General features: G+C 33.8%; 1 protein-coding gene across 4 annotated transcripts in view; it reads left to right on the top strand.

Annotated features, from left to right (window-relative positions):
- The window catches only part of COL11A1 (collagen type XI alpha 1 chain), a 171,708-nt gene that overhangs the window by 110,389 nt on the left and 47,106 nt on the right, over positions 1–14,213 (top strand). For all 4 annotated transcript variants that reach the window (XM_040998298.1, XM_040998296.1, XM_040998299.1 and 1 more), the window contains 2 exons: positions 10,992–11,099; positions 13,338–13,445. In XM_040998298.1, coding sequence (XP_040854232.1) covers positions 10,992–11,099; positions 13,338–13,445 — 216 coding nt within the window. The remainder of the gene's footprint in view (positions 1–10,991; positions 11,100–13,337; positions 13,446–14,213) is intronic.

Here is a 14,213-nt window from a genome sequence, read left to right as displayed (position 1 = left end):
TAAATGTACCAGAAAATATATTAAGTTGAAGTAGAGATTCATAATAGATACTGCAGCGGCACAGAGCCGTGTTTTCTGAGGATGACAGATATGGAATAGATAATATAACACAATAAATAATATGTAATGCACAAAAAGATAGGCAAGGGAATGCAAAGATGAGAATAGTAACTTCTGCCTAAAGGATTTATAACACAGTTGAAGCAATAAATAAGAGTTTGTTTTATCTACATAAAGTAAGTTTTTGTGGGCTAAATTTTATCTTGAACTACTCCAGGACTGTGTTGTAACGCCTAGCAAAGAACCGGTATTTCAAGGCTCTGGTTCTTAAATGCTCTGCTACCAAGGGCAAGTGTACATTCAGAAGCATTGCTTTGTGTTCATATTTGAGACATAATTATATTATATTCATGCCTGTAGAGCTTTATGACTTTGGGAAAGTCTGGCAAAAGCAAAGTGTTCACTGTGTATGATACTATATGCAAGACTTGGTAGTATCCCGATCCAAACACAATTAAGCACAGCCAGTTCATCTGATCTAAAGGAGTTTGATCACCAAGCAGGTGATTGTGTATACACGTGCTGCAGAAGGCAGCAGGGATTGAACAGCATGAGAGAATGGCAGCACAGCATTTTATGTATGTTGAACATAAATGTGAAAATATTTTGTATTTATGTAAACACATCATATATGGAAACATCATTCAACAAATTCTCAGTCTTTGTCTTCCAGCTGTATTTTCATAAAACAATCAAGAAAATGTTTTTCTTAAGTAATCTATATTTTTCTCTTGTTTTGACATTATCTGTTTGCGAACAGTTTTGTCTCTCGTGATACTAGTAAAACACTTTGGGACATTTAGTATTTCTTTACAATATGTTTATTTATCATTTCCTGGGCATGGCGATTGCTAGCATGGAGATAGTTTATGAGAGGAGCCACACAGAGATCTGCCAAAGCATAAGTTTTCAGCTTCTCCCAACTGTACGTATCACAGTCTTTATCTCTTTCCTGTAACTCTCCCTGCCCACCAGTCACCTAACAGCTTAACTCCGTTTTCTTCTTTATGTACTATAAATTCTTTCTGTTATTTCTTTGATTAATTCTTTACAGAATATGCTTGTCATAATTCTTATCTCCTTCACTGTTTTTCCTTTACTGTTTTTCCAATTCCTATTCTTAAGAATCTTCCTGTGACTTTCACTTACTCTTGAAGCAAAGGCAGAGGGTGATTTGGTCTGCTTATAAGATGAACCACGTTTGTTTGTGGCCCAAGAGACCTCTTGCATCCAGCTAGGGAAGAGCTAGTATATAGACAGAAGTGGGGATCAAGAGTAAAGTCTAAAGTGTTGAAAAACTTTGATTTGACCATTCTGAATTTCTGTTTTAAGTTCTGCCGATGCTTGACATTTAATCTTCGTTTTTAGATCATGTAATTTTAGATCTTCGTTTTAATCTCCATTTAAAATCATATAATCTAAAGTATGTTGTCTGTAACCTGGGCTTACCTCATTCCAATCTTGCCAGGAAGATCACTGTGGCCTTAAAAATACCATGTGTTTTTGCTTCTGCTGTGTGGCTCTGTACTTAAGAACTTTTTGTGCTCGTGCTTCTGTTCTGCTTTCGGGTGGGCTGCGTTTAACTGAATGCTGATGAGCTGATTTGTCTGTTTACCACTTTCATTTGTTTTACAAAGAATCTTCAAAATATAAAACATCCAATGAAAATAGCAGATAAAATATTTATTTAGTATTTAGCTCTGTGTGAAGGGTTAGAAAAACATCCCCTTTTCCCTTTGCTTCAAGAATATAGAGTGATGATATTGCTTTATTTCATTACGCTGTTAGACATAATGGAATATGTTACAGGGTTTAGCAGAACGGGCTACAGAAAGGTATAAAATTGATCTAAAGATAAAGATGACAACTAAATGGAAAAATGTGAATTGTTCCATTTGAAAAAGGAATGCTCCATCTGTATCACTCTGCTTCTGACTGGTAGTCACCATTGTCCCTAGCATCTGGCTGCCACTCTCGGACACTTGGGGGGCAACCCCACGGCACCTTGCAATAGAAGGAGTGTAGCAATCAGTTTTCCTCAGACCCAATGGAATCTACTCAGTAGGACCTGAGAGCATTCCGTATCTACCAATGCAAAATGTCCTGGATACGTTTTATTCTCCCTGTGTAACTGGAACAGAGTTTAGTTTATAGCTCCCTATTCTAGTTCTCAGGACAGGGGCAGTATTGTGTGTACGTGCTTTTTTAAAATATTTATTTTATTTTATTGGAAAGGCAGAATTATAGAGAACAAGATACAGAGAGAAAGATCTTTTGTCTGCTGGCTCATTCCCCAAATGGTTACAGCTGCTGGAGCTGAGCTAAAGCCAGGAGCTAGGAGCCTCGTCTGGGTCTCCTCTGCAGGTGTAGGGTTCCAAACCTTTGGACCATCCTCTACTGCTTTCCCAGACCATAAACTGAGCGCTGGATGGAAGTGGAGCAGCTGGGACATGAACCCATGTCTGTATGCAGTCCTGGTGCATACAAAGCGAGGATTTAGCCACTGAGCCATCACATTGGGCCTGGCGGTTTGTGTTGTAAGCCCCTGCACCAATTGTTCCCTCCAAGCAGGAAGTGAGGAAGGGACTATCCAAATTACAGTCCTAGAGCCATAGCTTTGGTGCTGCAAGCCCAGCATCACTCCAACTTTTCAGTGGGACAGGGGTCAGTCTTCTCTTTCTCTTTAAGCATCAAAAACAAGTCCCCCAGTTATTACAGCTAATAGTAGAATTCTCTGGCGAGAGATGGTACGTAACCTATAAAACCCACATTCACCTCATTCATACTCCTGCTGCAACAAATTGCAGCTGACTGTACTGCATTGTCTTTTGTAGACCCAAATGACCTAGCCTACAACAAAAGAATTCAGAGGCTGCATTTGTTGTGGAACATAGATTCAAAGCCACGCAATAAATCAAGTGATACTCTGCATCCCATTTAAACTATGAACTATTTTCCAATAAAAAAAAACACTCTTTAAACCATTATAAAATAACGACTTAGAGCAGAGGTAGGGTTTCAAGGTAAGGGTACAAGAAACGTGAAGCAAATTAGCATAATTGCAAAAGAACGAAGGAGTTTCATGTGGTTAGATCTTGAACCAAATAAAATCTTTTAAATTTGAGAAATAGTGTTCAGAATAATGATCACAAGGATGCTCAGTGTAACACAAGGTATTACTTTTAGAGAGCTTGAAGAAACGAGACAGTAAATTATTGACATGTATAAAAAATTCACACTTTTGGAGCTGAAAATCATGTAATTATTCAGTTTTGAATCAGTATCTCCTCGACTGGTTCATTCTCATATTTAGCATTGAGATAACAAAATACTTGTAAGATAATATGATTGTTTTAATTCATATAATCCAAGACATTCTATTACTTTTTGAAAATTTTTAAGAAGGATATGCTTATTTATTTATCTGAAAGGCAAGATGAGAGAATGAAGGGGAAATATCTCTTCCATCTGCTGTTTCAGTCCTCAAATTGCAGAAGCCAGAGAAGCCTGGAATTCCATCCACGTCTTACAAATACATTAAAGGGAGGCCTGGTGCTGTCGCCTAGTGGCTAAAATGCTCACCTTGCAGGTGCTGGGATCCTACATGGGTGACGATTCTGATTCCGGTAGCCCTGCTTCCCTTTCAGCTCCCTTTTTGTGGCCTGGGAAAGCAGTCCAAAGCCTTGCAAGTCCAAAGACCAAGGCTCAAAGCCTTGATGCCCTACAACTGTGTGGGAGACCCAGAAGAGGCTCCGAGTTCCTGCTTCGGATCAACTCAGTTGTGACCGTTGTGGTCACTTGGGGAGTGAATCATTAGACGCAAGATCTTCCTTCCTGTCTCTCCTCCTCTCTGTATACCTGACTTTCCAATAAAAACAAAGCAAATCTTTAAATATGTGATAGGGGCCCAATTATTTGGCCCACCTTCCCCTACCTACTGTCTAAAGCACATTAACAGGAAACCAGAACTCAAAGCAGCACAATGAAATATGTTGCCAGCCCCACAAACAATAGCTTTCTTTGCTGCTCTATAACACCAGTTTCAGGGATTTATTTAAAAATAATTTTATTGCATGTATTTGAGGTTCACAACATGATCTTATGAGATTTATTCATATCGATTAACTTATTATTTCAAAGTTACTTTTTTATTTGTGACAAAAGCAGCTAGCATCTATTCATCAAAACATACCTGCTACAATACATGTCATCGAGTCCTTCTGTTGGACATTATATTTCTAAAATTATTCATTCTATATTATAATCATCATTCTGCATCCAAGTGGGTGAGATAAACATATCTGTACTTCTGTGTTCACTTCAGCAGTGTTCACAATAGCCAAGACATAGAAACCATCCCTGAGTAACGGTTTGCTGTGTATTTAAATCAAAGCTTAGGAAATACGTGCTTTTAATAGTTTTTAAGAAATTCTGTACAGTTGCTTCCAAGTAAGCACTTTTGGTGTATGAAATATTCATCCTTGCTATACAAAAATGAGTACAGTCTAATTTAGGATTACGGATACCATGCAATGTGTAAAAATACCTATGATTCTTTTAGGAGGATGATCTTAGCTATGTCATAGCTCAGGTAGGTCTCAGTTTCTTTTAGAAAAAATGTCACTTTATAATCATTGATATTAAATAAGCCCTCTATTGAAATATTTAGTGATTCATGTACAGTCTTTTACATCAAATTCATTCATGCTTTAAGCATGTGTCTTTCAAAGGATTGTAGCTGCAGTACCAAATTAAACATCACGAAGACCTGATGACCAACTATTCCTAATATAGAATCATGGAGAATTTTCTCAGTTAGAAAAGCGGTGCTTCTAGTGTGCAAAAGGCTGAGACTACATATTCATCTGACATATTTATTTAGGGCCTTCTATATGACAGGAACTACTTCAAATAATGGAAGTTATTCAAATGAGCAAGCACATATCTTTTGTGGAACTAATCACTAGCCATTTAACCTATATTTAAACCATTTATTTATACTATTTAAAGATTTATTTATTTTTATTAGAAAGTCAAATTTACAGAGGGTAGGAGAGACAGAGATAGATCTTCCATCTGCTGGTTACTCTGCAAGTGGCTGCAGCCATGGAGCTGAGCCCGTCTGAAGCCAGGAGCCTCTTCCAGCTCTCCCAAGTGGGTGCAGGGTCCCAAGGCTTTGGACTGTTCTCTACTTCTTTCCCAAGCCACAGGCAGGGAGCTGGAAGGGAAGTGGAGCTGCTGGGATGCAAACTGTTGCCCATATGAGACCTCGGCACATGCAAGGCGAGAACTTTAGTTACTAGGCTATTGCATCGGCCCTAGTTATAATTTTTTATCTGACATTTATGAAGCCTTTCTGTTTTTTTCTATAACCCATTACATGGCCACATTAAAAATTTTTTATAGGAAAAAAATGCAACGTGGGTTTCTCAAGGGTTAGTACTTGCTATAATGCATTTCTTATTGTCATTCTGTAACACAAGGGACTAAGTTTCTATCATATTTTTCTTGACTGTGTAAATGGTACATTTTTTAATATTGGGTTTAAATTTTCATGTCTATAAAATGGAATTTGCCCAGTGATTGAATGTGATTAAAGGATTCATAAGGCTTATCTTTTTGAAGTTGGCATGGGTATATTCAAGTAAGATTTGTAAGTTTTCTGTATAATTTGTTTTATAAGTACTTACTATCAAGAATGCTAACTTTTCATTTATAGGTGTATAGAATAAAATTGGTACAGAGCAAGTTGTTATTACAAATATCTAGACTTATAAAATGTTCAGAATAACTAATAGAAAAGAAAAATGCATTTACATTTCAGGAATAGATGCAGCCTGAAAACTTATCTTCTCTTTTTCTAATCCATGTTTGAAAGTTTTTGAGCTGTGATAAGATCAGGAGCAAAATTTAACTATGGGAAAGTAATGTATTTTTGCTATTAACTGTAATGTAAGTTTCAGAAGAAAGACAGTAATCTAAAATTTAATCTGATAATGCTTCAAGGAAGAAGCTAAAATTTAAGCATTGTAATAAAAAGTATATGATATCAACTAATTAAGCATAATATCATTGATTCAAATCAGCATTTTCTATTTGAAATACGTTAATTATTTTGAGCATCTTGATAAGGTTAAATATTAGATATACATCTGTGTAAGTCCAGCAAGCATTATTCTGAAGCTAAACAGTTCATGGCAATTTCATTAACATTCTGATTATGATGTATATAAATTTGTATGTATACATTTCTTATAATTTTAATGCCATATCATCCAAGGAAAATATATACAAGTAATGACTCCTGAAAATGTAGACCGTTTCTGTTGCATACAAAAGAGCGTGGAGCTTACATTTTTCAAAATAACCAGCATGTGTATTTACTTCATCAAAAGACAAATACATATCATTAATTATTATGTTACATGTTTATTACTGTTATAGTTATTTATGCATACAATGAATATGTAATTTTCAAGGAATATTAATGAAGAGACCATGGATATAATCATAAGAAAAATTCATTGTCAGGTGCTGCATGAATTCATTCAGAAAACAATGCTAGAAAAACTAGGATACAGTGACAGCAAAAGGAATGCATAAAAGGATAGCTCCTGTTTCCAATTCTCAGAAAAACACTTTTTTTGTGTAAGATGATCAGTTAGCAGGCCTGTAGATTCGCAAATGTAGAGCAGAAGACCAGATAATTTCCAAGTCAGACAAGTGTGTTAAAATGCGCTGAAGTAAAAATAGATAGAAGGACAGTGAGAGTTATATCATTTAAGGAGAAAGCTATTTTCACACTAATATGAGGCATTATCTTAGAAGAGTATAATTTTTCATATTACCATGTAGAAATACAAAATGAATATAATTAGATGTATACAAATACATTCCTAAGAATATCAAAGATAAATATAGTTTTCAAAAATATGTAGACTCCAAACTCTTTCAAAGTTCACCATAAATATAAAACATTTAACTTTTAAAATTAGTGGCACAGTATGATAAAGCACCTCATACTATCTCAGTTGATACAAGTATTAAACAATTACCAAAACTGTGGACAATGTTTGATATAGTTGAAATATAATAGATATATGAACAGTGGTAATGGAACATGCATAGAAAAAAACAAGTGAACTAAGTAATAGTGGATGACTGTTGGATAAAGGTGATAAGCACTTCCATGAATTCTTGCAAATTACCTCATTTTAGAGTGTTAAACCTATATACACTACTTCTATAGTGTTAAATGGTTTTATTTTTAATTAACATAAATGTCTGCATTATGTGACTTAAAAATCAGATTTTTTTCCTTCCTTTTAGAAAGTACTCACTAAATTAACAAATATGTTAATAGTGGATCAGCTTTTAACAGAGAGTGTGTACAAGTCAAAAAAATCAGATCGCATTGTATGAGCACAGTACTCAGCACAATCATGGCTAAACAAGAAGCTCAATAATTTGGAATTTGTAAATTCTTTTAATACAAGTTTCCTTATTCTAGTTAGCTGCGTTTTTTTTTTTTTTTCTCAATGTCCCATAGGTGATAGCTGTCAGTCTCAGTGTCTCCTTGCAGTCCAGTGACATCTGTCTCAGGTAGTCTTTGAAGAGTTAGGATTTAAACAGGTTTAAAAAGAGAACGATATTTCATGGCATGACAGATCAAAATTGTATCTTTTCTTTGGTGTAGTCAATTACAAATAAAACATTTGACCTCTTAAATTGGATACTTATTTTCAATCTGATAAAACCGATGAATAGTAATTCTTTCCTGAGGTGTGCCCGTGAGATATTCAAACACAAATGGAACGCAGTCACCTTGTATGAACACTGATGAGCTTTTCAGATAGTCATGGTTGTATTTTCAATGATTCTAATTTTAATCTAAGTAATACAAAGTAGTTGTAGCCCTTATATACATTATCTTCTGTTGATGTTTTCTATTACCACACAGGATCGTTTTACTACTGAAACCCTTCTTCCATTTCTTTCTATTATTTGAGTGACAAACTTGTGTTCCTCTCAAAGTCAGGGATTTGTTCTCTTCTCAGTCTTACCCACCACATTTTCTGGTTGACTGGCTTCGCTTTCTGTAAAACCTGGAGGCAAATCTTGGTTTATTGTTACTATTAGGGCTTCCATTCTCAAATCCAAAAACATCTCTAGCACTCTGCTATTATTATTTTTTTTTCCCCTGGAATTTGGAGTGTTCAGCCTAATTCTACCATTTTGTTAACCATTATCATGATTGAACTGATTGTTTTTCATAAAATATTTTCATATTATTAAATCACATCATTTGAGAGAAGAGTAGATGTTTATTATTTCAAAAAGACTCATTGGAAATTTTTATCAAAATTTGGTTTTTTTAGCATTTGGAATCATTGGCTGATTAAAAATATTATATTATCACCTGATTAACTATGGTGCAGTGTAATGTGCATCATCTGGGAATGTTTTTAAACATACTTAGTTCACCTTATAATTACAAAATTATAAGTTGTTATCTTAAAAAAGAAGGCCAAATCAATTTTCTTTTTATACTATTTGCTTTAATCTCAAATCTATAACCCTCTATTTATTTTAATTTCTACTATTTAATAACTGACCAAATACAAGTATTCCATGTAGTTTGTGAATTTATCCAGAGAATAATGTCAGCAAATTAAGTACTAATTTTGTTTGACATTCTTTTTACAATCAATGATTGTTTCAATTAATTTGAATATAATCTGATTTTAAAGAAATTCTCACTATATAGAAATGGAAAGTTACTGATGTCTTCATGAGAGAGAAGCAGTGAATAATTTTGTAGAGAAAGCAGAATAGAGTTCAAGGGTAGGTTCCTTTAATTAGTTTTGATTATGGGAAGAACAGTTAAACCTCTTTGAGCCACAGCATCTTCATTTTTAGAGGTGTTAAAACTGCACTATATATTCCCTGGAATTTTTAAATAATAAAATGACAGGACAAAATTAAACTGATTTGCAAATTTTAAAGCACTATGTAAATGAAATTCGTTCATACAATTACAAAAATTTTCCTGCCAAGATTACAACTATTTATTTCTTGAATAAAAAATATTTTTAAATCCAATTTCCAAATTTGTATAATAAAATAATTTCCAGCAAGTTAGAACTGTAACGGTATGATAGTTTTTAGCAATCACTTTTGTGAAATTTGAATTGATAATATCAAAACATGAATTATTTTTAAAAGTGTTAATAAACAACATTTTCCAACATTTCTTATTTGGTTTAATCATGAAATAACAGCATCATCATCAATCAGGGAATCTGATGCAAAACAATGTCCTCATTATTTTTTCTTAAATATAATTTAAAATAGTAAATATTTATATTTAAACTTCATATAGCAGTAAATGCATTTGTATGAGTTTTATTCTTTTATTGCATAGTATTTTAAAAATTTCAGTTCCTGTAATTTATATTAATGCAGTATCCTACATGATTATTCTCCGAAACTATGGCATATGATATTTTTAAAACAAATTAACAAAATATATGTGGTGTGTTCCTGGGGATTTGACTGAGTAAACTTTATTATACAAATAATAAGCTCTTTAGTATTCATTATATGACCCTGTGAGTCCTAAGGAATGCTAAAATAAATTTAAAAACAAATTGTGGCAAAATGTCCAAATTTTGAAACAATAGTTAGGAAACTTTATTATGTAACATAATATTTGTGTCTTAATGCAATTGGAATTTCTGAATTAATCTTTAAATAAAAAATGTATTTAGCAAGTTTAAAGTGAAGCCTACAAATGTCTTCAAAAGGATTTATTTTTTAACTTATTTATTTTCAAAGTATTTTTAAGTTATTATTACTTCTGTGATTCAGTGTTGTAGGCATAGTGATCCCCCACCCCATTTTTGCTTTTTCCCCATTTCCCCTAACATCATTTTCCACCAGGTTAAACATTCTGCTACTTAAATGTGTCATGGCATTATAGGTTTAGGTAATAATAGAAAATTTAGTATTGAATTTTCTAGGTTTATTTAGCAATTTCTTAGGAGTCCTCATTCTATTCAGGAGTGTAGATGCATACTGCAATATATCTTCACTTTCTGGTATGCTTGTCTCCCTATATAATTCTTCTATGAGAATGTATGTATATACATGTATACTTGTGTATCTGTTTTGCATTTTACATCAGGGTTGTCTTACATCAGACAGAAAATAAGGTATTTGTCCCTTGGGACTGGCTTATTTCACTCAGCATAAAGGTCTTCAGTTAGTATCATTTTGTTGTAAATAGTAATGTTTCGTTATTTTTAATGGTATTAAGTATTCCATGGAGTAGCTGCACCAGTCCTCCTTTAATGGACCTGTGGCTGTTTCCATGAATTCACTGTTGTGAATTGTGCTGCTATAAATATAGGGATGCAGTTCCCTTTCTTTTTTGCAGATTTCACTTCTTTTAGTGGGATGGCTGGGTCATATGGTAGACCAATTTTCAGTTGTCTAAGCACTCTCCATATGTCAAGACTACCCTGTCATTTCATTATAATAGAGGGATATAATTGTAATGGACATTATTATTAGGTGTATGTGTTACAGAGATTTGTACACAGTTATATATGCTTTAGAAGGATGTGTATAAATTATAAATCTATAGCAATAATATTGAACTTTTTTTTTCACCTTTTCATTATTTTTGAAACTTAATGTTTGATTAATTTGGTACTTGTAAATGAACTGCTTAAATAAAGGGCACAGATGTTCCTCCTCTTAGAGATCTTAAATGTCAAAAAGTTAATATTGTACTACTATTATTATTATTTCTGTTATTATTATTATTTTACTTTTCGGGACACAGGAACATTGTTAAACATGTGTTTCTTGCAAAATAATAACTGTTTCCCTAATAGAATACCTTTCCATCCTCTCTGGTCCACTAGGGCTCACCAGGAGAACGAGGATCAGCAGGTACAGCGGGCCCAATTGGCTTGCCAGGACGTCCAGGACCCCAGGGCCCTCCGGGTCCAGCTGGAGAGAAAGGTGCTCCTGTAAGTAATATCAAAGAGAAGACGCATTATACAGCTCACCTGCAAATGTTATTACTTTTTATTCAAGTGTAGTAACTCTGCATAACTCACTGGGTTCTCTATGCAAATATGCCTGTCATTTAAACACATCTTTATGATTTTAATAGAAAAAAACTTCCAAGTCAGCTAAATGAATTATATTTTTCTATATTTTGTGAAACCTAATACCTGTGAGGAAGTTGGATATTATTAATGTAAGAGGCCATTCATGTTTCTGCTTTAATAAATAAAATTGAGTTTTGATTAAAACCATACTTTGCTGCTTTATATTAGAAAAATGTGAACTTTGCACACCTCTCCTACTACAGCTTCAATCCCATATCATTTCCATGGTCTGTAAATGACAGGTATGGGCGGTAAACGAAAGGGCACATGGCTGCCCTTCTCATATGGTTTGAGCTTTGATGTCCAGTGAGCAAAAGGGAAAATTTTGAACCAATTATTTCATCATAAAGTCATTAGATCTAAAAATATTATATTTATATGACCATAACTTATATTCTACTAATTGGATTTATGCTTGCTTTTTTGTGCCAGTATATTTCCCCATTTTTGGTTTCTTCTTTTGATTCCATCATATTGATAAATAAAAAGAAGCTTTCTTTCATTTTCCACAAATAAGTTGCAATTTATTCAGCTTCCTGATAATGAATTCGGGGAGGTAATAAACAGTGCTTGGATCCTGCCATCCACACGAAAGACCAGATAGGGTTCTAGGCTCCTGGCTTTGGCCTGGCTTGCCACCCCAATTGCTCTGCTTTAGATCTAGAGGAAAACAAGCAAATATTTAAAAATTCTGGTTAGTGATAGGAGGGGATCATCTGTGTCACTTTATCCCAGAGCAATCTGAGCTAGAATTGAAACCTTTCCTTGGATTAGACATTGAATGTCAGACATAAAAGATGAGGGGAGATTAAAAAAGAAGAAGAAGAAGGGACTTTTTAGGGACATTCTAGGTCAAACTGTAGGTCTGAGGACATGTGACAATAGGGGCCATAGATTTAGATTCAAGGGACTCAATAAAACTTCAAATGGACTGGAGTTCAGATATTGAAGATTAGGGAAGGCTAGTGTTGGCAGGTAGTAAGACCCAAGAGGATCTGTATGTTTGATCCGTACTTTAGGTCCATGAAGCAAGTAATTGATATAAGAATATAGATAACATGATCTGATTGGTTTCTTAATTATAGTATGGATGCTAGATTGGAAGGAGAAAGGCAGGGACTTATATCAATAGTTCAGACTAAGAATGGTTGTATTGCAAAATAAAATTTGAGTGATGAGGTGTATATATGCAAGAGGCAATCAGGACATAAAACAAACCAAACTCAAGTTAGTGTAAAGAAGCTGGAGATAATTAAAAGTACAGTGGGAAGTGGAGAATGGATAATGCAAGGACAGGGCCTAGTGATGTATGGATTCCTAGTTCCAAAGCAAGACTGAAGACACAAGTACTAAATGCAATTGGAAATAATGCCTTGTACAAAATGGATATCATTTTCCCTTTAGGAATTTTTTTAACTGTAGAATGATCTTTTAGGGCAAATAGAGGTTTTTTTTTTTTAATATCAATGCACTGTCTATATTCTTAAATTACACAATATATATAAAATTCAATACAGGAAAATAATACTATTGCCTCAAACCAAAATAAAAGCAAACCCATTAAAAGCTAATAGCTTTGTCTTTTGATATCATAAAAACAGCAGAGTTATAGTATCAAAATTTAGGAAATATTTTGAGAAATGTGCTAAAAGTAGGAAATATTTATATATAACATGTTGAAACTTTGGACACACTATAAAGACATCTTGCGATTTTCAAGCTTACTGTCCACTGTACTACCGTTTAATGCTGTAAATGGGAAGGAAAAAAAAAACTCAGCAAGATTTCAGAACCATTGGGCTCTAAATTTGTCAGCATATATAGTACTTATTAGAAAATATCCCTTTAAATTATGTTTGTGGGAAACAGCCTGAAATTCATAAATTATTAAAAATGAAAACAATCTTAGTCACATAAGAAACTAAGGATCTTTTATGTTGTTAGTTGCTACTTAATTTTTCCTCTAGAAATAGTACATTTTTTCTGAATGTGGAAATTAGATTATGTATATTACAAATGCATTTAAAAGTGCAGCAAAGGTCTAAGTTACAAATTACCTCCAGCAAATCATAAATGTGTTGCATTTCAATACAGGGAGAGAAAGGTCCCCAAGGCCCTGCAGGAAGAGATGGAGTACAAGGCCCTGTGGGTCTCCCAGGGCCAGCTGGTCCTGCTGGCTCGCCTGGAGAAGATGGAGACAAGGTTGGATTCATTATTCACGTTATTGCAGTCTGAGAATTTAGCTTTCTTCATGTGATTCCTAGAATTAACCTTTTTAATGTTAACTGTCAAACGGAAAGTGAAGTTTCACACATCTTGCATCTGCTCAAGTTGTACCTGAGATGGTGAGGATTAGCATATTTGTTCCATAAAATACTGTATGGAATATACGTAGTGAGAACTGTGGAATCAAAGTGCAAAGACAGTGAAAAACAGAATAGATGCCAAATTCCTTATTTATGTCTACATCTGTTTATGAAATGAATGTAAAATAAAAATACTTATTTGTATAATTGTGATGCCTAATGTCTTGGATATTACACAGGAAGACTTAGTCAACTGTACACTTCATAATCCTGTTCTGTTCTTTCACTAATTAAGCAATGAATACAAGCATGTCATTGGAAACATATAACTGGGTTACTTAGTTTTTGAATTCAATACAATTCTAATATAACTGCAAACTATTATTAAACTATGAAGTAACAATCTGATAATGTATTGTTTTATGATTTTGAAAACTAAAAGAGAAGCAATTTTTAACTAATACATACTTATATTTCTGTAAGTCACTGTACTTTCATTGTCAGTTTTGTGTGGTAATATTTGACATAATATTGATTTTGTTAGTTATAAATTGTTTCAGTATTCTTCAGCTAAAAGTGATTTATGTATCCATACATATATTGATCAAACAGAGGATGTTAGCAAAAGAGGGACCCATCTTTTAAAATTTTTAACAGTTTTAAT

Source organism: Ochotona curzoniae, unplaced genomic scaffold (assembly GCF_017591425.1).
Source record: "Ochotona curzoniae isolate NIBS_2020 unplaced genomic scaffold, NIBS_Ocur_1.0 scaffold_1037, whole genome shotgun sequence".
Taxonomy (NCBI): domain Eukaryota; kingdom Metazoa; phylum Chordata; class Mammalia; order Lagomorpha; family Ochotonidae; genus Ochotona; species Ochotona curzoniae.
Note: the sequence above shows the minus strand (reverse complement) of the source record. Positions and strands in the feature narration are given on the sequence as shown.